Raw genomic sequence first — 27,278 nt, 5'->3', positions numbered from 1 at the left:
TGACAGTCAGCTGATTGGCATAATCAATAATCAATACAAAAATGTCTGCCAATGTTATTTAGGTTTGTGTTTTCCTTGTGAATCTAATGCTATGTATAATGATTAAGTGAAACACACGTGTTATCAATTAGAATATGGTAATATCAGGAACACATCATGTAGAACTTTGTTAGTTATGCGTTATGCGGACAGTGAAATTACAAAAAAAATTGTGAACGAAGTATTTTTAGAACATTTCTGAAAGTTTAGGCACATTTCATTTTAACGCGTACAAAGGAATTTCGGTAGCTAATTGGGCAGGTAGAGTATTTCTAATCACTCTTACAATTTTGCCGAAAGTCAAAAGTTTCCGTGTAGAAGTACTTGCTGAATACAAGTACATACAAAGAGAACGTCGTCCATTCAATCTATTTGACTTTATTTTGTGCTTGAGTTAACTGAAACATGGATTCTGTAGGCGAATATGAGTATGCTCCCAAAGATATTTTAGGACATGGAGCTTTTGCAGTTGTTTTTAAAGGACGCAGTAAAAAAGTAAGTACATACATTTTCATTTGATTGGAATTTACTTCAGATATATACAGGTATCTATGCCAGGGGCTCACACCCCTTTGTAACAGTAGCCTATGCTACTGCATGGTTGATATTAAATAACATTATTAAAATGTTGGAGTTTACACCCCATTTTCAAATAGTGTCTCCAATGGGTTAGGTTTTCACTGTCTTTATTACCTGCTCACAATTAGTTGTCTAAGGTTCTTTTATTTCTATCCTATTGAGGTTTTGAGGCTAGTAAGATCTATTGTCTCCTCTCACTGTAGATGTAGTAGTCTCATCGTAGATGTAGGCAAAAGATTGCATTTGGTCTCCAACTATTGGGTGCCCTCATCTTATATTCTATTTGTTGATTTATTAGCAACATTAACCCTATAACTGACATTCCTATTCAGACGATTCGACTAATTATATGCCAGGAGATAGGCCTCTAATATGCTCTAATTCGATTGTAATTATAATGAAGGACCTATTACATAATTAATACTTTAACTGCACATAACCAACTCACGATGTATATGCTCTCTAACATACGTTGGACAAATTTGCTAGACAAAAAATTTGATATTCAGAACCAGATTTAAATACTGATTTTAACTATTGTCCAGATATACATACTATCTATCCATTGTTCCACAGGTCTTATCTATTTTTTTCTCATACATTGGATGGTGTTATATTTTTTATGTGCATACAGGACTATTTTATATTTTATATGTTAGACAACAAAATGTTTTAAAAAATTATCTTTTAGGACGCTGATCTATTGACTACAAAATATTTTTCTGTGACTTGGAGTCCTAAGTTGAAACTGAATTTGGAGCATGATATTGTGAACCATTCATTTTGTCTTTAGTTGCTTGAGTTGTAAGGATAATGAACCGTATTGCAGATTAGTTTAAACCATGCTCTTGTGGAGAGCGATTCATAACTACTGGGGAAAATTAGAAGAATTCGATCAAATTTGTTGAATTTATTCAATGCAAATTGAAATTATATTCGTATGTTACAAGCTGTAATCTAAGATTTTAACGAAGCTTAAGTACTTATAATGTAATCTTAGTGAGGTTGTCATGTTGAACTATTCGCTGGATATTAGAATATATTCGGAATGTCCTGGGGAGTGTCCATTGTAGGGTCAGTTTTACTAAGAAAATGATAACAATGCTGGTTGAAAACGAATAGTTTTTACCTATAGCCGCCCCTTTTTATCGTTGATTGATACGAGACCGATACGAATCGACTTGGGGTCGAAAAAGAAACACTCTTTATGCCTTCTTTATATCGAGCGGAAACTTGGCACAGACTTACAATTTCGAACAGGTCAGAATCCTATTAATGGGTATCATATTCGAACAGGACTTTGCCCCCAAATACAGCAAAAAATGTTCACATTTAATCTTGGATTAAAAACGGCGGGAAATATCGCATCCATCGAAGTATCATTTAATGAGCGAACTTGTGGAAATAGTGAAGCTTCTGCAAGCGCCTGAACCTTCAAAAAGGATAAAAATATTGGACCAATTCTAATAACCTTTCCAATAGTCCATTTCGGACACCGTCTTTTACCAATTAGAACTCAACAGAAATTTCTAACCGCTAAAGAGATAGGAGCACAAATGGCAAATTTTGGTGAGGGCGCAAAGACTAAAACGCCTTATATCTCAGAAATGATTAGAAATAGCGAATCAGTTGTTAGAATCTTTTCGTAGATAGTCCGTATTGAGATCTTTAGTTTTCTGATAAGCTTTATAAGAAACTCTTAACGCTTAAGAGATTGAAATTCCGTCTAAATTGAAAACGCGTTAAATATCAAAAAATGCAAAAATTATGGAGTCAGTATCACCTTCGCGATAGCGATAGATAAATTTTATTATTTAAGATCCAACAGAAATTTCTAAGCTCGTGAAAGACGAATCATAAACAAGAGAAAAGTGTTTATCCATTTGCAGTGGAATGACGTCAATTTGTGAGAGAAGCTGTTTGAAGCTGAATGTTTATTTCCGGTGTGTGATAGAAGTCATATAGCAACTATTTAATTAAGTACAGTTCCAAAATTAAAATCAAGTCCTGGGTTCTTCAGTCATTTATTTATTGTTCGTTCATCATTTAAATAAATGACTGAAGAACCCAGGACTTGATTTTAATTTTGGAATTGAAACACAGTCAGGAAAGTACGTACAATTAAGTACAGTGTGTAATATTTACATATTTTCTTGTATTCTTTATATAAAAAATAAGATGTTATTTAATTTCTGGGAAATATTGATAACTATAATTATGACAGTGTAACACGTATCGAGTACTTACCCCAAGCTTTCCTCTTAGGTCATGCTCTCAACTTGGAGGAAAAACCAACAAGTAATTTTGCAAAGATTAATCAAAAAATTATGTTTACAGTTTTTAATACTCGCACTTGAACATAATTGAGGTTCCGTCGTTATCAATGGCTTTGTTTCATTACTTAAGAAAATCACTTTAGAGATGCTGAGTTTAAGTAGTTTATTAATGTAGTGGACAAGGCAATTAAAAATGCAACTTTTATCACCTTCCGAGGGACCATTTTTCGGACTTTACTAGAAGAAATATTGAAATACACATTTGGACAGCCATAAACATTTTTCACAAATTCTTTTGAGCATACTGGAAAGTCCAGTTGGTAAAAATCTGTGCGCTATAAGTGAATCATCAACATCAATTGTCTGTTAATGTTGTACTCGGAATTGTTGCATACTGCAGTATTTTACCAAGGAAACTGGATAACTTTTGCAACTCTGTTGTGTAATATGTTCTGCTACATGTAGGATGCTTTGCTTTTTTAAGCGATGGGGACGGTAGAGCTGTAAGACTATGGCTTTTACATTCACCTGATATAAATGCGTTAGATTTACCTTCGAAGTCGCCCAAAAACCGTTTTTTTACTCTAAACCAATTGAAAATATAGCGCAATGAGGAAACCGTTTGTTGCGAAACAATTGGAATCACTCCAAGCATTTTTTAACGTCGTTGCCAGTTAATACGTAGTAGAACATATGTTTTACAGGTTACAGGGTAATTCAAATGTCCCGCATAAAATGCATACCTTTTTTATGAACGATTTTTTTTAAATAACACTTAAGAACCTTTTAAATTCCCTGCTAACCCAATTTTTTGCAATTGCAACCTTTGTCAATGCGGGCCAATGCAAAGGTCTGGTTTTAAATAAAATTCTAAATAGAAATTATCACTTACCCAACTTGATCTAAGGTGGTAAATGTTCAAAATTTATGTGCGAAATATATTATATCTACTGTACTACGAATATTATTCGAAACTTTTTAAAATATTGCAAATCTCCAAAGGCGTTCATATCTTTCAATTGTAGTGTTGCTTTCGGACGCGAACGGGGAGACGAAAAAACGCAAGACTTTATAATCAAGATTATATGGATAAAGAAAAGTTACAAGTCACTAAGTTCAGAAACATGATTAGGTGACATCTAAAACTCCTTTAATAAAACTCTGCATCTCTGAAGTGAAATTTATATAGACTTTTTTATATCTTAAGCCAATGAATCTACTTATGCATTCTGCAATATTTATTAATCATCCCGCATAATTGCGTTTGTTTTATTTTAATTGTTCTTGTTGATTCAATTTTAATTAGGCGAAAATTTGCTATTTTCTTTATAATATTAAATTAGTTCAGTTTTGAAACTTATATTACTAATTAAGTCCCTACCTGTTATTCGAAATTATACTTTCATCGTTCAATTTTAAATTATTCTTTAAACGTGACTATGACTGATAGAAATAAAGCGGAAACAAAATAGAGTAATATGAAAAACCTCATACTTTTTGGGTAACCTATACCTAATATATTATTGAAACATTCTCAACATAAGAATCTACCTTTAGTACATACAAATACCTGAGTGTTATATTTTGAACGCAGTTTAATGGTGATTCCTCTATGAAACGTACTTTACAGTTTTTACAGCATCTTACAAGAAATGTATCTTTTATTTCAGGATACGAATTTTACGGTGGCTATTAAAAGCATAGCAAAGAAGAATTTGATCAAATCGCAGAATCTACTTGGAAAGGAAATCAAAATATTGAAGGTATAGATCATGGCATTAGGTATTCAAGTCCCTACTGATGGGTTTTGTTGTTTTAGGAGCTGACTGAACTACACCATGAACACGTTGTAGCTCTACTTGACTGCAAAGAAACAACGAATCATGTATTTTTGGTTATGGAGGTAAGTGTTCAATGTTGCTTAAAATGTCCAAGATGGGCATTATAGACCTTTTTCAATAGTGGCTTAATAATGAAAAAAGTATAGAAGCATTGCGAAAGCTTTTTGGGTTTTGTTGCACGTAAGGCAACGTTTTGAAATACTGATTGCCGTTTTGTTTTCTTTTAAAGCAGCTTTTGCAATATTAGTTTAATGGTATTTGGAAACAATCTAAATCTTTCATTCTCATCGGCGCATTTTAAAACATTTCTCCACTTCAGATTTTGTCGAATCAGGAAAAACAAAAGGTTCGTCCGATAAAAAAAATTAAATAAATGATCGATAATGCAATTTGCCACCATTTTTCCAAATTGTTGACTAAATTCTTCATACGCAAGTTAATTAACGCTCATTAACTTCGAAATAAAAATTACCTATTGGATATATTGATCCAAAAGATACCTAGATTGTTTAGATACAAACTGGACATTCTTCTTGAAAATCGTTAGTCTCAATCAAATCGCAATCTGACAATAACTCTTCGGTTGAAACAGGTATTTGTAAATCAACCCCTCAGAGGTTTTCGGATAATTGACCTCCAGCCTGTTTATCTGCCAAACTGTATTTTGCATGAGAAACATATTGATGTTTTAGTTAAATATATTTTTTTTGTGGACATTTATCTTGCAAACTATAGGTCAACTTATCAATATTGATATAATGCTATGCAAGTTTTGACAATTAATTAAATTGTATACAATTTTTATAAGCTGGAATCGTGCCAAAATTAATGCATCAACATGTGTCGCTACTGCTAAAAATTATTTTATTCTTTTAACCTTTGATTGAAATATTCATTGACTGCAGAGTGTTGCATTGATATAAATGTCTAGTAAGCTGAACGAAAACTCAGTAAATTATCACCATCATCTCAAAGTTGCTGAACTTATTGAATGTTGATTAGTTTTTTTTTAGATTTTTTAGATTCGTTGAATTTAATATAATTTTAATTGGAGTTATATCTAAGATTGAAGGGTTTTGGTTACTAAAATTCAATTGCAATTTATTTTTAGATACGTTTTGAATCATCCAATAACCATCCACAATATTCTGTCTCATGTTTGTTATCTGATTGTTTTATTATCAAAATCGTCAAAGTATTTGAGTCATAATCGTCATATCTATATTTAATAAAATGCCAATTCGATGTTTTAGGAATTTGGGTAAATTTGAGAGTTTTGGAAAATTACATATAAAATTGTTATGAAAGGCAGAGCTTGTTTGAGTGGCAACTAAAAAATGGCCAATGCAATCCATTCATCCAATTCAACACTTTCAAACACATTTTGACGTGATAATTGCAATAAACACAACACCTCATTGATATAAAATTTTACTAACGTTTTACTATGAAAGTGGTATATTTTTTGAATGCAACAACGCATTTGAATCCAGTAAAATTATCACTACATATCTAAAAAGTACATAACATACTATATGAGCTTATATATGTCGCGGTAGACGTATGTAAAATATATTAATTATTGGCAAATTATAAGTAAGTTACGACTTATTTGCATTTCTAAATTGCAACAGGCGTCATTTAAGGTGGTGAAAATAAATAATAAATAAGTTATAATTGAGTAATGGCGCAGTTCTGAATCTTATTGATAGTTAACAAATTATCAGTTTTTTTAACAATTAAAATATTCAAACATACAATGTATCCAGTTTGTTCCCACTTAGTTCACTGATTCTAAACCATAAACGAAAATATTATCACAAAGCGCACTGACGCTGGCAATAAAAAGCTATCGTTTCTTTATGCTGCATCATTCTTCTTGTCTGAATATTCTTTTACAATGAGGGTATTGTTAGACTTAATCAAGGGCTTCATTTCAGTTCCTTTTTCTATGTCTTCAGAATTCTTGTCAGCCATTCTGATGCCATTGCCTACTTCAGCTTGTTCTGAAATTTTCTCTTTGCGCTTCTTGATAAAATGGTGCGTAAGCGCTGCTGCACCAATGATTATAACAATAACAAAAAGAACTATGAGGATAGTGGCATCTTTGCCTGCTTTGGAAACATTGGTAGTACTTTCACCGGTGTTTGGCTGGGGCTCATTTTCAGTTGCTAGACCTGCAAAAACGAAATTAATTTTTTAGTCTTAGTCTGAGTTAAAATGGGACGAAATTTGTTTACTTACTTTTAGAATTTGCATTAACAGGAGAGTTAGACAAGAGCTTGTCAGTATCGCTGCCCTCAACAGATGATCCCGGTGAAGTATGAGGATTCTTTAGTAAAATTGCGTTCCCCGATTGGTGGTCATCTACAACTTCCGCTTCTTTGGGTTTCTGAGTTGCCTCCACAGCATCTGTTAAAAATTAAGAGTCGTTCTTTCAATATTCACTTGGTACGGCTGCAAAATGTTGTACCTTCTGAAGAACTACTTGTAGATTTATCTGAGCTTGAAGCCGGGGTTTCGGTTGATATATTGTGGATTAGTGGAGGTGGATTCAAGTCACTGTCGTCATCTGAGCTTGGTTTACTTGCAACATCTTCTTCTTTCTTATCGGAGTCCTGAGGTGGAGAATCAGGAGCCTGAGGTGGAGCACCGTCTGAAGCTGAATCTCCTACGATTTGTTCGTCATCAAACTCGTTTGCATATGATCCACAAATTTGATTATACCAAAGTTTACACAAGATAATACAATCACTGATTTACTTACCATTCTCTTCTACACCTGCTGGTTCTCCTTCAGAGGGCTTGACCGCATCTTCGGCAATTTCTTTACCTTCCACAATAGGCTGCTCTTCTTCAACCACGGGATTTTCCTCAGCAGCCGACTCATTTACATCTACACTGTCTCGATTTTCCGTTAGAGGTACTAATGCGATCACTGCAGCCTCGCCACCAAGTTCTTCATTACCAGCGGAAGAGTTTGTATCTATACCGTTTTCGTTTTCTTTTAGCGCTACTCCTTCCTCTGCAGGCGGCTCTTCGCCAGGGCTTTCATCACCAGTGTCATCATTTGTATCTACGCTTTCCTGGTTTTCGTTTAGCAATTCTTGCTCTTGTTCAGATAATTCATCGCCATTTTCCCCTGATGGTACGTGCTCTTCGGTTTCGTTCCCATAGTAAACCGGCTCTACTAAACTAGGTTCTTTCAGGATTTCATGTTCTTCAACATTTGATTCTGCATTATTTCCTTCGGATTGTTCATCGTCTGATGCAACATCTTGCGCGTTTTCATCAATTTCTATAGCCCCTGAAATATTTAACGCTGCTCCAAATTCTGCGTCGACCGACGGCTCTTCTTTATCTAACGCGGTTTCGTCGACTGATCCAATATCCTTTTCATCATCGTCAATGTTTACAGCTTCTGAAGCATTTGCAGCAGATTTAGGCTCCTCAACGGTTTGCTGTTCGTCTAGATCTAACTCAGGCCCATCTTGATCAACTGGGACAACGGCATCAACCGTTTCCTCCTCTTCTGCTGGTGCAGGGATTAAGTCTGATGCAACATCATCATCTTGTATAGGTTCTGAAGCATCTGCAACTGGTTCAGGTTCGTCAGCGGGTTGTTGATTTTCTTGACCTACCACAGGTTGATCTTGATCAATTGGACCAACTGCATCAACATCTCCCGCTGGTTCAGATTCTTTGTCTGAAGCATCTGCAACCGGTTGAGGTTCTTCAACGGGCTGCTGCTCTTCTGGTTCTACCACAGGTGGATCTTGATCGATTGGGACAACTACATCAACATCTCCCGCTGGCACAGATTCTTCGTCTGGTGCAACGTTTTTTTCTTCATCACCTTTTCCAGATTCTGATACATCTGGAACTGGTACCAGTTCTTCAGCAGCCTGCTGCTTTTGTTCTAATACTGGCTCAGTCTGATTAAGCGAACCAGATGCTACAGCCTCATCTACAGGCGCAGATTTTTCATCGGTTGCAGAATCGTCAGCCGATTGCACCGCAGGTTCCTCAACTGCAACTACTTCATCTTGTGCATGCTGGGCAGGTTCGATGGGAGCTTCTTCAATTTGTTCGTTCGCTCCTTTAGGAGAATCGTCAGCGATTTGGTCTTTGGCGGTGTCAAAAGGGGTTTCTTCTGGCAGAGAAGAGTTGGTATGGAAAACTGGCTCATTTCCACTCAGTTCTGATTCAGCGGCTACCAGAGGATCGCTATTCAAGTGTACCTCTTTGGTCTCATTGGCAGCGCCTTCTAAAGGAACATCGTCAGCATCCCTCTTCAAAATCACATGAGCATTGTCATCTAGTAAAAACGGATTATCTTCCCAATTTGCATCGTATTGATTCCAAACAGCGTCATTCTGTAAAATATTGCTGTTTGAATATATGTGTGGAGTAAGGGAAGTTTTTCTTCGAACTGAACTTGGCAAATTGTTTGTTTTATGGTTTTGCTGAAATGTGTATGACTTGATCAAGGATCTAAGGAGTGTCGACGGACTCATGACTTTCCTAAACGTGTATCAGCTATAAAATATGTGTTTATGTATGCCCGAAAGTGCTCACGTGCCCTACCAACCCGATATCAAACCGCCAATGAAATATAACTAGTAAATATTTATTAAAGATCCTGCGTGACTTTGAGCTAAAAATAAATTGAATTGAATATCAGACTAACAAATATTTGCATTGCAAACTTCTCGATATTGTCATACGTGTATTTTTGTGTGCTTTTCTGATATGTTTATCATTTACCTATATGTAACTATCTATCTTTAGTAATCCATCTGCAAATAGACGATAATATTTTGTTGATGCCGTTCAATGGTATTTTTTGAGGAAGTGTGAACACTGTTGAACTTTTATGAATGAATGAAGCATAGAGATTGCTCCAGTGGCGAATTGGGCCATTCATACAATCTAATTGCTTGAGCACTGAACTTCTGGATTTGTATAGGAAATAAATATAATTGCAGCTCAATATTATGTAAATGTTGACGAGAAAGTCTACTGGAAGGTGTCTAGCAATTTATCATCAAACATTTTTCGAGAAATTGACATTTAATATTTTTTCTTCCTCAATTGTTTTAACTTTATCAACACGTATGAATGTGAAGAACTGAGTTAATTCTTTTTAGTTTGCTAATAATTTGCAAGGTTGATTGCCCAAAGCTTTTCTGATATTAATGATATTAACATTTTTGGAATTTTTGCAAATTTTCTAATATTTCTGTATATTTTTATGTCAAATCTGCTTATTTACTGAATCCGGCAGCCATAAATTAAATGTTCAAAATTAATTTTGTTCATTTGCTATTGTGACATCCAGTTGATTGATTAGAGATTAATTGATTGACTGATTTTTTAGATGCATACAAGCAAACCAAGTTGCTATAAAAATGCATATACGTTGGTTTGAAGCAAATAATATAAGCGTAATGGATTAGAGTTTTTGTGCCAAAAAAGTGTTCTTTTATGTATATTTTTATTTGCGTAGTTTTGCATAAACTCCAGCACTGCTAATGAGGAATATTGAGTCAGGTGTTGTGCATATTCAAATTCATGTTTCTCGTTTATCACCGCAATATGTTCAGTTTTCAAGTAGTTTTAAGTATTATAGGAGAAAATGTTATAAATACTTACATTTTCATCATTTATCACATATTGATTGCTTATCGCCAACCTGTAAAATATAGGAAAAAAACATTTAACATAGATTTTCCAGATATCTATATCGAAACAGTAATTATGGTTCATGTATTCATTCAGTTTCCACGATAAGAAAATACTGAAACTCGCATGTTTCAAATCCATTTACCTAATAACGTAATTGGCAGACATGTTATTCATTAGAGAGTATTTTGTCGTTATTCTTTAATTTTTTTATTTGGAGGAAATTGAGAAATTTTGGAATGCTAATAAATAAACACAAATACAAAAACAAGCATTATTTGTAAAATAGAATAGTAGGGAGACGAATATGAAGCATTTAACTGCATGGGTTTTGCTAATTAATATATTTTTATTTTGTGCAACTAATTATCCTTAGCCATGCCCTTGTGAATGTAGAACTGCGAAATTGCATTTAAAATAGTCACATGGCTTTATAGAATTTACTATATGATATCATTTCCGCTTTATTAATGTTTATTAATGATGGCGAACAGAAAATATCCAAGCTCATTGAGTTGAGTTTTATCAAAGCCATTGTATACATAGGTGCAACAATTTAAGATTAGCTCATTATATTTTTACCTTTTCTGGCCTCCGCCGAAATATTATTTAGTTGTGTATATATATATTGTGTATATATATATCGAATGATTTCAGAGTAATTTTACAATGCACTAATTGTCGTTAACATGAATGACGAATGGGTCATTGATAGACATTATCTTATTGATACGTATGGATAAATATTTCATTACCAATCATCGATTACATAAACGTTTTTGCATGCCATGAGCTGAAATATCGTATCAATTTTCTACTTTTTAGATAGCAGGTAATTTTTTCATGACTCAAGCAGCATTGGACAGTTTGTTCGATGAAAATAGACGAATTATCCAAGATACTTGGTTTGAAAGTTCAATCACATCTATACAAAATACCTATTAATAAACGTTTGATGAGACCCGGAAAATTCATACAAATTGAATATCTATGTAGAAAACTTTTTTACACCCTTCTGAAAACGTTATCAATTTTGTCGTGGGATTAGAATAATTACAAAATTAGAAAGCACAGTAAAGCATGTTCAAAAATATAGACTACTGTTTCTGATAATGCCAATTATATCTAAATTATTTATGAGTATTTGCTTCGATAGTCTCGTATATATTAAAAGCTTAAAATTTGTGAAAAAGCCACCGGTAATGTTAGTTCCACCTGACTTAATATCACATGTCTTTTCTTCAATTAATTCCCAGTCTTTTTATGATACCGACCTTCGATATCATTATTGTTTTCAGATAAGTCAATTGATAAAATTACTTATTACGAGTTATCAACGTATCTTTTAATATAAATCATGATGACGTCTATTGACGAAAGTTCAAGTCATTCTTCTACCCTTAATATATTTTACTCATTTATAGTGGATGATTCATTTTGACTCATTCATTTTCCTCAAACGATTGCAAATTTGAAAGCAAATTTTTTGGGTCCAGTAAACAGATTAGTTTTCGATTTGAAATTGATTACGAATTATCCAAAATTACATTGTAAACACTACAATCGTAGGTATTATGAATGAATTATTTTTTTACGAAATTCGAATATTGCCGGAACAAATTGAAAATCTGTTAATAAACAAAGTTATTTGCAGGCATTACAAATGGGTGAATATTTATTAGAAAAATTAAAAAATTACTTCTGAAACGTTTAAATTGTGTGTTTGTATTAACATCGTATGTAATCGACGTAAAAGATGTTGAACATGGCAACATTTACAATTTTAAAAACACAATAATATGAATGTTTTTTTTTTCAATTCTTAAAGTTTTGTATGTAATATTTGATATTGTGTATAACCCATAATTGATTGTAAATAATATTCCAGCTTGAAAATTGACTTTGGGTTTGGCATTTGGCTCAGGCATTCACAGAACTAAAAATAGGACATTTTTCATGATTGAAAATAAATTTTTGCTTTTCCGATCTCAACTGTTCAACATCCAAATTATTCATAAGTAAAATTTAACAATTTCCTTAAATATATACTAGAATTGCAAGATAAATCATTGATTGCGCGTGCTGCCAGTCGTTTTAAGGTCGTCGAAAAACAATTCAAGAATGATTAATTTTTGAACACGTTAGAATCGACCGTAAAAGCATATATTCGTTATTAATTTAAAATATTGTTTTTAACATCAATAATTTTAATTTTAAGATTTTGCACTTTTTGAGTCTAAAAATGAGTTGCAAAATTTAAAACATCCAAAAACGTTCTTTTCGGGATGTATATACTCGTATCTACAAGTGTGTAATTTCAAGTGACTTGACAATAATGTGTATTTAGTCGATATCATATTGGTCACGCTGATTTTCTTCTTCAACAATATATGTAATAAAGAGGGTTTTTCAATAAGCCTTGTTATCTATCATTATCGCCATAGGAACTAAATAATTGTGCGTTTTAAAGTGTAGTATGCACTTCAATAAATGTCTCATTTTATTAGTCCGGTTCATAAAAAGTTATTTCGTGCATGTCAATTTATAAAAAAATAATTATGAAAAATTTTGCAACATTAGGTAATTAATTTAATTGAAAAGATGGGTGTACATAGTAGGTTTTTTCTTTTAGTTAATTTTACTTATTGTTTTTATGGCGCGCTTTTCATATATTTTCCTGTTCTAGAGACGAAAGTTAATCACAGCTAAAAGGGGGTTTTTCGCTATTTATACTTATATATCGTTTGATTATGCAAGTATATTTTGATATAACATTGAGCAATTGTTCAAGGCACAGGCGGATTTGTGCACGGCTTTAGATAAGATAATGGTGCTAAAGTCGCGAAGTTTTTCTTTTAACATCGTAATGGAAATTAAAACATTATATAATACTTACGAAAAACTTAACAGTAGAAATCCAATGGTATAGTGTAAGCCAATTAAGCGAATCATCTTTCAGTAGTCCAGATAGAAACTAAACACTGTGGAACCGGAATAAATTCGACATGCAGAAACCAAACAAGGCGTTATTCGTTCGCTTATGATCAACTAGTTGAAACAATACAATTTTTATTACTTTTGTATTCAACGAGAAATGCAAGAAGTGCAAAATTCTTCACGTGACACCACAAGACAACTTCCTACGAATTAAAAGGTAGAAAATGGTCGTGCTGGGATCGGTGGGAGAATTATTATGACAGAAAACATTAACGCTTTTAGATAAGATAAGATAGTAGCTCTGGGTACCTGGACATTGAGCGTTTTCGAATTTTAGCTGATCTGAGCGGTATCACATATGCAGCTTTTCTGTTACCATCACAATTCACTGATTCCAATCGTTATTTCCGATAAGTATAGCCTCTAATAGTGAAAAGTTCCAAGATTTTTAAAAATAGATATATGCATACTTAATGTTCGCGCAATGCTGCCAGAACACAATTTTACGAATATCAGATACTTAAAAAACTCCTGCAATTGCAACCACTATTTTTATTTCTCTAACGTGGCACGAGTTTGCACATTTAAATCAGTCGTTAGTCTCTTTTTCTCGAGTAGGCACATTTAAATCAGTCTTTTCCATGACTTTCCAAGAATATTCTAAACTTGAGAGTTTAAATGCAAAAATTTGCGAAAATGAATAAAATACAAAAAGTTTGTTTTAGAACTTGTTATCGAATATACAAAAATGTTTTTACTAGTTCTATACTATCAGGTATAATCAAGTGAAATTCAACTATTTCTGTGGTACCCCTCTCTGTAAGATTTACAATGTTTTCCAAGTCTTGATTCTAAAGTACAGAATGCAAATATAATTAGTGACAACTGGGTTTTTAACAGCACATGGTTCATATCGATTTTGCGAACTGATCAAACATCTAATTTTGGCGAATTTATCGCCTGTTAATTTCCTTCTGATAAGCTTCCACGCTTAATAAAGGTTTAGGAAATATGATTAAGTCTATAATTATTTTTTACATTTTGGAATGTACTGAATTTGGCTAGCCAGGGGTTTCTTGGAACGTTAAAAGTTTATTTTAAAGCCTCTACGATACAGCTTAGGAAATTTAAAAAAATTTCCATTTAGTTTCTTATCTGATACCTATTTCAGTCATAGTGAGTATGTTTTTGGTTTTTAAGTTATTATCTTTCCGCCTATTTAATCGTTTTTCACAATGCATTATATGATTAGCAACCATCAAATACAGTTCATTAATATTGTTAAATATTTGTTTTATGAATTCGTTTAAGATTATACGAATGACGATTGAACGTTAATGAACAATCTCTAATAAATGTAACTGATAATATAATTTTAGGTACAATGCAAACATTTCAATTATTGTCATGTTTCAAAAAATAACGACTAAGCCAGAAAAAAATCGCTTCACACGAAACCCGTTCTAACTCTTCTTCTAATGATTCTGACATTAGATGTCGAACTGAGCAGATGTTTTAGTAGAGAAATAACATCTGAATTAGAAGTTAGCGAATCTTTTCTAACGAATGGGACGATAAACGTCGAAATTTACGCAAAAGGGTGTCTCCAAAAAAGATTGTTGCCATTCATGAAACAACATTTCTCTTTCCATCTTTTGGCCAGACTTAGTTTCCTGTCGCTACAGTAAGAGAGCTGTAGAATGGTGCCAAATGGAGAAAGTCGTTTTAATGCCTAGCCAATCGAACGGCATTGAGCCTTAGTAAAAAGATCTTTGAAATAAACATCATACAAGTCGATGATGGAAAGAATTGTTGGGGCTAGAAACTCATTTTCGAGCCGTTATGGTCCACACGAAAACGCGCCAATTGTATTTAATTTTTTCTAGTGTGCCGTAAAGCGTTAAATACCTAACATTTAATGTCAAAATCTTTGAATTGTCATTTAATATTTATTATGGATATTCAGTTATATTATTTAAGTATTTATTTATATGTTTATTATTCTTTTAAACGGACATTACTCTATATCGGGCATCTTACAGTCCCGAATGTCCAAACACAAATTTCACTGTAGTTAAATCTCAACTGTTTGTATTCTTTTCAATTTTTATTTTATTGTAAGTAATTTGTGAATTATCAAAATAATTCACATTCTACTGAATTTTCAATTTGCTGTGCTTTTTATTTAAAAGGTGGCGAAGCATTCATGACTCCCCGTCCTGCTTGATTCCTCTTTAAAAACTTGCGCTATGTTCAATAAATTGATCCATAATTTCGCTTATTTTTTTTACAATTAGAGTTATACATAATGTAATGTTCTAATGTAAAAAAAAAATAATTAGAACTTTGACCATCAATAGCAGAAGAGTCAGACATTTTTTGTTAATAAAAATTAGGTCAGATCGTCTTCTTTTGTTCCATAGAATATCGCAGTACCCTTTTGATCATGACCCTGTATCCTGTATTTTGACCCTGTATCTTAAAATTTTAATGGTTTTCAAAACCGAAAAGGCGATGCAAATATAATTTTTTTTGTTATGTTCACTACCTAAACCTTGCATACTCTAATGACATTTATTACGATAAATCAAAGAAAATATTCTTGTCAATTTTATGGCCGCTTTGAACGATAACTCCCACTTGTTTGATACTTTTATAATATTTAACTTTTTTTTCAGTATTGCAATGGTGGTGATTTGGCAGACTATCTAAGTGGTAAGCTGTTATAACAGATTTATTTTTGCTATTATTATAATCATCCGTATATTAATTCCCGTAATAATTCAACGTGTTGTATTTTAGCCAAGGGCAGCTTAAGTGAAGATACAATAAGACTATTCTTGAACCAATTAGGTAGGTGTGAATTTTACTGCCAATAAATTTGAAATTTATTTTATTTGTTTTGATTAAACATTTTAGAAGCTAAAATAATTATTGCTTGTTTAACATTTAATAAATGTATTGGTTTATAGCTGGAGCGATGCAAGCTCTTCATGCTAAAGGCATCGTGCACAGGGACTTGAAACCGCAGAATATTCTTCTATCGCACACTGGAACCAAACTTCATCCACAACCATCAGAAATCAAACTAAAAATAGGTAAGAAGTTGCTGAATGTTTTCGTCCTTTATAAACATTTTTATAAAAGCGGTAATTTTCTTGGTGAGTAATGAAAAGTAAACTTTATTATTTCATCCATTTTCATCATCTTTATTCAACAGTTTTTTTTTATTTTCAGCTGACTTTGGATTTGCACGATTTCTTCAGGATGGTGTCATGGCAGCAACTTTATGCGGTAGCCCTATGTATATGGTGGGTGTTTACATAACAAAATTGTTTCTACTGAATGTTCGAGTATTTTCTCAGTTATTAATGAAAAACTTTCCAGGCCCCAGAAGTGATAATGTCTCTACAGTATGATGCCAAGGCAGATTTGTGGAGTTTGGGAACAATCGTGTTTCAGTGCCTCACTGGTAAAGCTCCATTCCAAGCTAGAACGCCTCAGGAGTTGCGGAGTATTTACGAAAAGAACTTAAATTTATCACCAACGTAAGTTAGATTAAATTGCATTGGTCAAACTTTAGCAAATATTCATATTTGTTTAGGTTTCCACCAAGTACCTCGCCGGAACTAGTTGAACTTCTTATGGGGCTACTGAAAAGAAATCCGAAGGAGCGCATGAACTTTGAATTGTTTTTTAATCACAAATTTTTGCAACGAGATGTACCCGCTAGTCCACCAATTCAAGCAGGTAAAGGAAATAGTTTTTTTATGAAACTGTAGTGGAAAGCTCACCATGGAACGTTTACCAGTGAAAATGGATTGTAAACTAATCTTTTGTGTTTATTTTCAGATACTATCTACGGTTCTCCATTAGGTAGAATGCTGTTGAAACAACCATCCACCCCAGTTAGAATTGCAACACCTCCTAGATCACAACCAGGTTTGTAGCGTATTTGTGGTGTTCAGGTGTAAAGCTTTGCTGCAAAATGCTGTCATTTCATTCGATTTGTTTGTTCAATCATAGCATGGCATTTGGTAAAGGGCGTCATTCCACTGGCATTTTTCCATCGGAAATTCACATTGTTTCATTGTTAGCGACTTTCCTTTTTTGTGCGAGAAAACCAGAAGCTCAAAGTACTCAAACTCTTCGGAATTGCTTTAAATCTGATTTCAATATTGAGATGGCTTGGCAAATATCAAAGCAACACCGCTGATATAGTATCAGCAGGTTTATTTCTTTAATGGCAAACAAATATCCTTTAATGATTCTATGTTGTTTTTGAGTTTTAGGATATTTATAATGGCACATAGCTTCTTTAATGTTCACCCACTAAACAAAACCTCTCGCTTCTACTAATCCCTTCTTGTAGAATCTCCGCGTTCTGCAAGGACAGCACTCAGCTCGAGTCCTGAAGAGGATTATGTTATAGTGTCTCAAACCCTTCATTCAACTGGATCCAACCCCTCCATTGATATGAGCCTGGAAACAGAGAAAGAGAAACCTACCAAGTGAGTATAGTGAAAAGCGGCTTTCGAGTCAGCAGTACAGTTCACAAGTAAAACGTTGTCAATAAGATATTTAGAACAAAATTAACTGGAAAGGATGCATGGTCTAACGTCTAAAATACGCATTTAAATTATCGTTTTAATTTACAGATATGTAAAAGAGCTTTACACTAATATGTTAAAAACATTTCGGGCCTGCTAAAAGGGCAAAGTCCTAATTTTTTTCTACTTGAAAATATATTTATTTCGCATATTTTTTCACTCGTTATTAAGATACGATTTTTTTTTATTTGGGAGCTACTTAAAAATTAAATACTTCATGCATTGCCATTTTGCAGACGTCACATTCTTTCGATCCAACTTCAGACTGGTAGTTTGCTGCGTTATAAAAATGTCCGACTTTCAGCCGAACGCTCTTCGAAACTACGACTTCGACGACAAGATATATATTTAATCTTTATTTCCTACAGAAAAAGGCCATCGACCGAATCGGTCTTTCTGCCCTTGTTTAGTACATATGTGTCTTAGCCTAGCTTATTCTAAAAATGATTCCTATTCCTAACACTCGTATAAATTAATCAGCTATAAAAAAAGTAAGAAAATAAAAATTCTTGGCTTACAAAACAAACATATCTTAGTCCTTAGTTCAGTTGCGTTTGTAGGTGTTCTAGTAAAGTATCTGTTGTTCGACGACAATTTGTTCCGATCCGATTTTGATCGGAGGTGCCATAATCGTAAATTTGGGCATTTTTTGGGACCGTAAGTAAAAACTCGAGATCATATATTAAAATGAAGCGTTCGAGCCGTACACATCTGAGGATTCAAGTCATTGGTGCTTGCGAAGCGTCAAGAAGAAATTATTTTGCACGGCGGCACCCAAAAATTCACCAGTTTCAAGCAATAGTCGGGACACTAATCTTGATAACGGCCACAAAGTATTTTTTACGAGAACCTTTTTTACCCATTTTTTTGCTTTAGTATTATTGAAATGTAAATGGGTTTTGCGGATAAACTTTGATTTTTACAAATCATCATTTTTTGGATAAGTATAGGCCTACCGTACATTATACAGGGCGCCCCAATTACTAGACTCTACCCACAGTTGCTTTTTTTAATGAAATTCTCTGCATATTATCGCACTATTAGTGTCTACTATTAAAATAAATGTGAGATTCTTGGAGGTTTATCCTGCCTAAAGCCTGCAATTTCTAAGATATTTCGTGTTTTGTATAAATGAGGATCTTTTTTAAAGGTTACGTTTTCAATATTTATTTCAAATTTTAAAATGAAATTCTACCGTGCTGCTACTAAAAGATGCAGTTTTGAGACAAATAACTAAAAATTAGACCTGCGGGATGTCTCAAAATTATGTTCAAACAATTGGACGCTTTGAACAGTAATAACTTGTTTAATTTATGCAACACCCCGTATTTTATACTGTAAACCGATGCAAAATGTATTTACTTATAGAATACAATTAAGGATTCCTATACCTAACTCTTCAGGTTTTCATAAAAATCCTATAGTTATGTATGGCACCATTTTAATTTTGGCAAACACAAAGCCAAACTGCAATGGAGTCAACGATTACTGCGGCAATATTTTTTAATAAGTTTAAAATGACCTTCTTATTTAACACATAACTGCACTTTTCTCAAAGTTTTCAGCAAGTTTTAACAACATGGCAGTGCTTATACTTTTGAAAGCTTTTATGGTGTTCGAGGTGTGTCATAGGCTACCCCTTTTAAAATATGCATGTCCATAAAAAAGATCCAGAGGAGTCTAATCTGGTGATCGCAGAAGATAGTTTTGACACCCGCTTCTTCAAATCTAGCGACATTGTAAATTAAGATTATAAAATGCTCTATCTTTGCGAGGAAAATGTGTAGGCACTCTACTCATTTGAAACCACATGGCTGCTCTAATGTCTATTAAAGTCTAGTAAAGTTAAGCTTACCGACTAAAACGTCTAAAAATGCTTCTTCATTCAAATGGTCTTATATGAAACAGAACCATTTTGTACCTCTGTGTTGATTCGGGATGATTATTAGCGGGAAGATGGGGTTTAGTTTTGAAATTCGGAAAAGGATGTTGAGAATTTAAGTTTTCATTAAATATTCTCATATTTACAAACCGTCAAATATCTCAGAAATTGTAAGCTTTAATCAAGAGAAACTTTAACAGAACTGATTGTAAATTGTACATACGAATGTCATAATAATCTGCATAATATTTAATTAGAAAACTGCGACTTAGGACTGAAACTACTAATTTCTGTATTTTTTTACGGGAATCTGTTGGTTTAGACAAAAAAGTGCGAGGATTTTTTCCTTTGTCTAGTTATCGAGATTTCTATTTAAAAGATCGAGCTTGGCCCACTACTCACATTAGAAAATGAACCCCCGATAGGAATAGATTCACATGATAATCCCCAAAAATCAAACAAGTTAGCAGAAATCGGCCATGTCGTGTAACCTGAATAACCATGCAGTTCTTTTTTTAGCATAAAGCTGCCGATGCGCATTTCGCCTGCAGAACCTTTGACTCGTGATTCGCGCCCTATGTTGAACAGTCCTTCGCGGCCTAACTTCTTACCCATCTCGGAGCCAATTCCAGTTCCGAGCCAACGAGCGGCCTTTGAACGAATGTACAGTCAACGAGCATCCAGCAAGGCCGGTGAAGAACCGCAACCTGCAGAGTCTCCAATTGAATCACCAGAGGTGAAAATTGTATTATTATTTTCCAAGAAACGTACTAAAGTTCCGACATGTAGAACAACGTCTCGGTACCTCGTTCGCAACCTATAACGATGAAGAGGATTCCAGATAGGCAGCTCAGTAATGACATTGATATTACTTCTTTATCACCACCTTCAGTAAGCGAATTGCGGTAATGAAAGTTTGCAATGCTAATCGAATTGTTTGCTTGTAGGTTCAATTTGTGATTGGTACGCCTCCGGGAGGCGGCAGGCGACGTTCCACTTCCAGTTCCCTGTGCGAAACACCACCTCCACCAAGCATATGGACGGTTAGTCCGACTAGTAACAAGAACATGCCTTTTAATTCCCCACGGAGGACGGGAACATCTCCTCCAGTATTAACTGGGCCACTTGCCAGAGTACCAATTTTGAGCAGCCCAAATATCAATGAAAATAACAATTTAGGTAAGATTCACGTGCACCGTGACTGATATGAAGTGGCTCCTAACTTATGCATTTCGTGAACTAATTCTAATGTGTCTACAAATTTGACTCATTTCAGTTCATTATATTATTTACAGAGGGTAGCTTTTATGTATGGAAACGATGGATTATTTCCTAAGCTAAGTAAGCTGGTACAAAATGATTAATACAAACATTGTTCTTTCCAGTCTATTTTCATAAAGAAAAATTTAGTATACAGGGCCAGCCAAAAAGCTACGGCAAAGCGAACTTTCTTTTTTTTAATGGAACACCCTGTATATTATAGCAGTCAATAATAATTCAATTCTTAACATTCGGCGCAAACATCGTGTGGCATGCTTGAATTTAATCGTTTCGAAGATCGAGTTGCTAAAATTATGTTTGCTACAATTCGCTAAATGATTAGATTTAGTATTTTAAATTTTGCACAATCCTGTTTCTACAAAATGTGAGCTCCTATTACCTCTTAAAATAATTGACGCCAATTTTGAATCACTCTGTATTTAAAGTAGAGCAGTTTTAACAACGTAAATGACCGTGTTTACTTGAAGGAGATCAAACAAAGATTTACACTTTCGGACGATCAGCAGAAAGCAAACACCACCGTATTTGGTAAGGGCCGTGGTGACTGACGATGGACGCTCTCCGCTCGTATTTTCCGATAGTAGAGACAAAGTTAATGCTACAATCAATCGGGAAAAGGTTTTAGAAGGTGCATTGAAGCCCTGAGCAAATAAAATTTTCAGTCTGAAGCGCTGGAGAGTCCAACAAGACTCAGCACTGTCTCATAAAGCACGCGTCAACCAAGAATGGTTAAAAAGCAACGTTCCCAGCTTTCGTTCTTCGGCACAATCGATTTCTCTATCTGAGGTATTTTGAAGGCAACAGTTTGCCAATAAACGCTTGAAACGGGAATGACAATGTATACCACAAAGTCCCTTGCGTGTATTGTGCTCATTGATTGTGTTCATCGCCCGTCTCAAGGACAAATAGCGATCGAATTGAAAACATTTATAAGCAGTTTTTTGAGTTGATTATTTCCAAACATTTTTTCAAATTAGTTAAAATTATTAAGAAGCAAAAAATTACACTTTTTTAATCATTGCGCACTTCATACAAATCAGGCTGCAAATGTTTTCCATAAAGTATTAATCAAAATATGTTATATTTTAGGTCGCTCACCAGTGATCCCATTTTGCACACGAGCTGTAACTCTTCCAGAAATATCTGAAATGGGCAACTATCACCACTTCTTTCAAGACACCGAAACAGTGGCAAGTAATAGCGACATGCAACCAATTTCATTCTCCCCGGAATTACCCGAAGAAACATTATTGGGTGTAAGTTCGTTTAAGCTGCTGATCTTGTTCATCACGTTTGGAAGCGAAATAAATACACTATTAATAATCTTTTATTTAACACATTTCAGAAAGAGCACACCGAAACGCTGGCAAAAATCAACTTTGTTCTGGCGCTGAGCACTTGTATAATTGATCTGGCTTCCCAAAGAGCGACACCAATCAACGCCTTGGTAAATAGAAGCTCAAGCAGTACAACTCTTCCCACTACGGAAGTAGAACGCCGTACTGAGCAAATGGTATTGTTGGTAAGGGCACTTCAGCTGTTGAGCAGCGGATTGGCATTAGCTACCAAGCAGCTGAAAAATGGACAGCTGAGGCCCAGTACTGCAGTGAAAAACGGTGAGAAAGTACTTATTTGCTCTCACAGAAGCGATAATACGATCCTTTTTGAACCTCTTCTCAATAAAATTTCGTTTCTTATGGCTAATTTTATCCAGTTTTTGCAAAAGTTTCCGAGCAAAAATAATTGCAATTAATAAAGCTAACTGACTGATGGCAATATGCTATGCAATGCTGAAAACTTTTTTAAAGTCTATTGGCTGCAATGGACTTGTGAGATTTTGGGCAAATCAGACATAATTATGCATATGTGTGGATTTGCTTGGAGCACGAATTTTTCAATTCATGTTTTACAGAGATTTGTGAGATTTTGCTTCAACGTGAAGGCTTTATACAATATAAATAATCGATAAGATTAAGGATCAGCCGTTAACTGCAATTTACAAATTTTGTGACTTGTGGGGTTTTGTTTGGCACCTGCTCATTTTAACTGCTGCTGTATGTTTTAAGTTGTTTAATTTGATGGAGACAATTGCCACATTCAAATCGCATTCAGTGGTTTGTGAAAATATTCCCGATATATTGGAAATTCAGGTCATGTTTATTAGTTTTTGATTAATAAATAAATAGAAGTAAATGTGCAATTTCATATATTAAATAAGTAATTTTTAGTTCAAATAATATTTATTTTTACAACAAATTAATTAAAATTTCCGTTGGGTAAGACAGCTAATTTCTGTTACGGCTGTATAATCAACTAGCACTATATCCTTAATACAAATTCCACTTCCATATACATCCACTCATTCATTACTCTCCACAAGAAAGTACCTACAGAGTTGAAAGATGAAATGTTGGGGTAACTGAAGGAACTAAGTGAATAAACATAAGTACAACTCTTTGTCATTTAAACCAACACTCAATCTTCGCTAATAAGAAAGTTATTAATGATTGTTAATAAAATAGGCACTCAATTTGATATATCTTGTATTGTAAGTAATTTGGTTTTTTTTCTTTTTCAGTGGTATCAACACTTAATACAAAGTTTCGTTCCACTCTCATGGACTGCAAGCAATTGAACAATTCTGGTTTATTGAACAAGATTGGAACTACTGACATCACTGCTGACAAGATAATCTACAATCATGCCATACAAATGGTTGGTATTATTTTATTCACTACATATCATGCTGAATATTTCAGAAAATTATTTAGTTTAACTTTTTTTTATCAATTTGCTGTCAAAAATAGTAATATCACGCTTAAATTGGGGTTATTAATTGAAATATGTGTAAACCATGTAAAACAAATACGAGTCGATAAACTCTAAATGAAAAACTAAAGAGAAATTAATTATATAATGGACAAAAGTCATTTTGGAAAAAAATCCATAATATGAAACAATAGATATTATATTACTAGCTCTGAATAGCTATTTATCCATGTACAGTGAAACTGTTTAATTATTTCAGTGCCAGACAGCAGCCTTAGACGAACTATTCGGAAATCCAGAGCAGTGCTTCCAAAGATATCAAACTGCGCAAATTTTGCTTCATAGTCTTTCACAGCAGGTTCAAAACCTTCAAGATAGAATACTCTTAACGAAATGTAAGTATTTTCTATTGATTCTGTCCATATCCACAATAAATGTTGAAACTGGACATCGAAATGTCTGGTGCAAGAAGGATTTCTAAGAAATACTTTCTCAAAAAGCATTCTCATTACAGCTCTTACTGTGTAAAACATGTAAATGTTAACCACATTTCTTAACTTTGATTCAAATTGTTGTATTACACACATAAAATTGTTTCAGATAAAGATGCAGTGGAGAAACGATTATACGTACTTCAGCAGCAAGGTTACATATTTGCAACCGATCTGCAATAAAATATAACTACTGAGCGAACAGCTACTCGAAGGCAGTTCGCTTTAGTATTTTTCTCCTTTGCTTTAATATTTTCAGCTACTAAGCTGGCATTTCGATATTTAAATGATAATTCTAACAAAAACTAATTTGTTGGTAAGTACCTGGCCATCTGCTGCAATTCAGCACTCAAATAGTGAGACGTAAACATTTCATATTATCCGAACAGGACAAGTTGAGTTTGTTTGGAAAATTATTTTATTGTTAGCAAGAAATGAGTTTCATTAGGCGTATTTTCAGTATCAATTTTGGAGGCAAATAAAGTACAGGTAAAAGAAAATAAAAATTATGGTTGTGTGCGAACTGCTGTAAATAAGGCTTCCAAGGAGAGACAACTCCAGTGCTTAATGGCAGTGCTTCTTTCTACACGAGTTCTTAGTTTCGATGTAGCAAATGTACCTATTCTATTGTAAATTGTAAAGTGTTTACACATGCTACCTTATTAAAAGCACAATGAAGAGTTTTAGGCGACATACTTACCTTAATGCATACAGAAGTGAGAGGTTTATTGTCATTGTTTAGCTGCAAGTAAAATTCCTGGAAACTGTGATGGAAATGTGCAATGCTGTTTTAAATTTGAAATTGGCTTATAAAAATTTATATCCTGAAAATTATTTCGTGCTAGACATTTTAACAAATTGACATCAAATTGTCCCTATCAAGTTTTACGAGAGAATCTACACACACACTTCCATTTATTCATAAACAAAAACTATTAAATTAAATTCATTTTTAAAACTGGTAGCCAGAGCCAATATAGCTTAATTTGAAGTTAATTTTAAATGCCGCCATAATTAGCAAACAAGTTAAAGTCCAAATCTATGCAAATTTTTACATTGAAAATTGCCGACCACGATATTGGACGGATTTTTTGAGCAGTGTTCATTCGTTTGGGACATTTTCATGCATATCATAACATGCTCTCTGCTCTCTTAATTTTAATTGCTGTTATCCGATGCACATATCATAGTTTGATGAGAAAACCGTATTTGGAATGGAAAATGGAAATATTTTTACAAATGTATTTCAGTGACTGTTAATAAAATAATTCCGCTCGAATGTATACCAAATTGAGCTCGATACAGTATTTAAGCTTTTTTTTAATATTCGGTTTATTTTGCTCCAGTTTTCCTACACTAGTCGCTTCAAACTGATGGCTTTGTTTAGTAGGTTTTTTAGTTTTTTTACTCTCCGTCTATTTTAATCATTTTGGTTTGGTTGTACAGGGCAATTTGTTTGTACGTTTGAAGCTTCATAGCCGTTATCTGACTTAACAACATTAGTATGCATTAGGGTCTGATTTGTCATATTAATCTTTAACTTAACGGGTTTAGTAGTATGTTCGTAAAATGTTTATATGTAATTAACACAAACTTATTATGACATCATTATTGCACGAATTAATACTGAGGTGAGCAAAATGTAAGTAAATCATGTTATGTAAAGTATATTTTGCAGCAATTATTTTGATAATTTGCGGGGTAATGCAAATATTTACTCTAGGGATTTTGCAGGCGAAACGCAGATAATATTTACCGTGCATTGGTAGGTGAACATCCCAAAACACCCTGTTTGTATATAACCTACTTATATGTCATATTATATATCTAAATTGCAATTTCGGTTTAATTGAAAGGAGTAACTTGGGTGCCAACATTAACTCTTCTTTGTTGGGTAATTTACCAATTAAAGTATAAAAAATTAATTGGTTTACGTTAATAACAGATTTGTCTTCAGCTTGATGTCTAGAAACGAAAACTAAAAACGTTTGGTTAAAAAAAAACTTATACTCAAGCTCTTAGCCATCACAAATAAACATCTACGTTGGCTTCAATCTTAAAAATCTAATTCTCATTTAGTTTTTTTTAATGCTCAATAAATGTGGTTAACTATATTTCAGTGGAACGTTTTTATTGGTTCCAGTACTTCATAACAAAACTGACTATTTTGCAGTTTATTAATTAATTATTTGGTAAAATGCGTTTAGGTATAGTCTACATATACAGTATAAACTACGTATATTTTGTCGTATTATCCTTAATTGTTTACTTTATAGTGATATTTTTCATAATAGCATAAGTAAAGTTAATTATCAGTTCTGTAAAGTTCATACCTATATTATAAAAAAATAATTAAAAAAATATAAAAGTGAACGTTTTCGTTGTTTTTATCAGTTATAGTGGAGATGATAACACTTCGTGCAGGATTATTAACTTCATGAAATAATTAAGCACTCAGTTATTTTTTTAAATTTTTTATTGCTGCATGTATTCTAATATAATGGGTAAAACCTTTTCGTTGCAGGGTCGACATATCCTTATTGAGGTACTTATTGAGGTGCTAATTGGGACAAAGTTTATACAAGAAACTGTTTTATAAGTATTAGGTTAGTACTTACAAAAAATAATAATACATGAAAACATCAACAGGCACTTAAATGAACAAAACAATAATTAGGTACCACAGTAACATCCTACATAGAGCATGTTATTTAATTTTCGCATATTTTTCTAATGGGAATAGTTTTTCCCATTCTGCGTATCTTTTTTCATACAATTTCTCCTGTATGGTCAATTTATTGCCGATATCCAGATACTTTTGAGTCTTGATGTTGTATGGCTCCCACTTTACGTTATCTAATCTATCATTCGGTGTAGGTATGGGTGTT

The 27,278-nt window shown here is 33.6% G+C and overlaps 3 protein-coding genes across 4 annotated transcripts in view; 1 reads left to right on the top strand and 2 right to left on the bottom strand.

The window, feature by feature from the left end:
- Nucleotides 1-26,950, top strand: LOC109538950 (serine/threonine-protein kinase ULK2). 2 transcript variants are annotated; one of them, XM_019906399.2, is made up of 19 exons: nt 1-534; nt 4,565-4,657; nt 4,714-4,797; nt 16,036-16,072; nt 16,160-16,210; nt 16,330-16,455; nt 16,595-16,668; nt 16,745-16,905; nt 16,962-17,107; nt 17,210-17,299; nt 17,790-17,868; nt 20,369-20,585; nt 20,639-20,740; nt 20,797-21,028; nt 22,220-22,386; nt 22,476-22,746; nt 23,709-23,845; nt 24,159-24,294; nt 24,500-26,950. In XM_019906399.2, the coding sequence occupies exons 1-19, from the start codon at nt 445-447 to the stop codon at nt 24,571-24,573; spliced, it is 2,367 nt and encodes a 788-aa protein (XP_019761958.2). In that variant the 5' UTR covers nt 1-444; the 3' UTR covers nt 24,574-26,950. The 2 variants fall into 2 exon arrangements, with proteins under 2 accessions (XP_019761958.2, XP_019761956.2); XM_019906397.2 differs by having other exon boundaries at nt 17,730-17,868.
- Nucleotides 6,176-13,752, bottom strand: LOC109538951 (cell surface glycoprotein 1). The gene is made up of 6 exons (XM_019906400.2): nt 13,317-13,752; nt 10,391-10,430; nt 7,503-9,111; nt 7,209-7,406; nt 6,980-7,147; nt 6,176-6,912 (listed from the first exon to the last, which is right to left on the bottom strand). The coding sequence occupies exons 1-6, from the start codon at nt 13,370-13,372 to the stop codon at nt 6,596-6,598; spliced, it is 2,388 nt and encodes a 795-aa protein (XP_019761959.1). The 5' UTR covers nt 13,373-13,752; the 3' UTR covers nt 6,176-6,595.
- Nucleotides 26,849-27,278, bottom strand: part of LOC109538952 (juvenile hormone esterase) — a 42,768-nt gene continuing 42,338 nt past the window's right edge. The window contains exon 11 of the mRNA XM_019906401.2: nt 26,849-27,278. Coding sequence (XP_019761960.1) covers nt 27,098-27,278 — 181 coding nt within the window. The 3' untranslated portion in view covers nt 26,849-27,097.

The sequence above is a fragment of the Dendroctonus ponderosae genome, unplaced genomic scaffold (genome assembly GCF_020466585.1).
Source record: "Dendroctonus ponderosae isolate FM_Combo_2020 unplaced genomic scaffold, Dpon_F_20191213v2 Dpon_F_20191213_2, whole genome shotgun sequence".
NCBI classification, from domain to species: Eukaryota; Metazoa; Arthropoda; class Insecta; order Coleoptera; family Curculionidae; genus Dendroctonus; species Dendroctonus ponderosae.
This window is presented reverse-complemented; position numbering and strand designations above follow the sequence as displayed.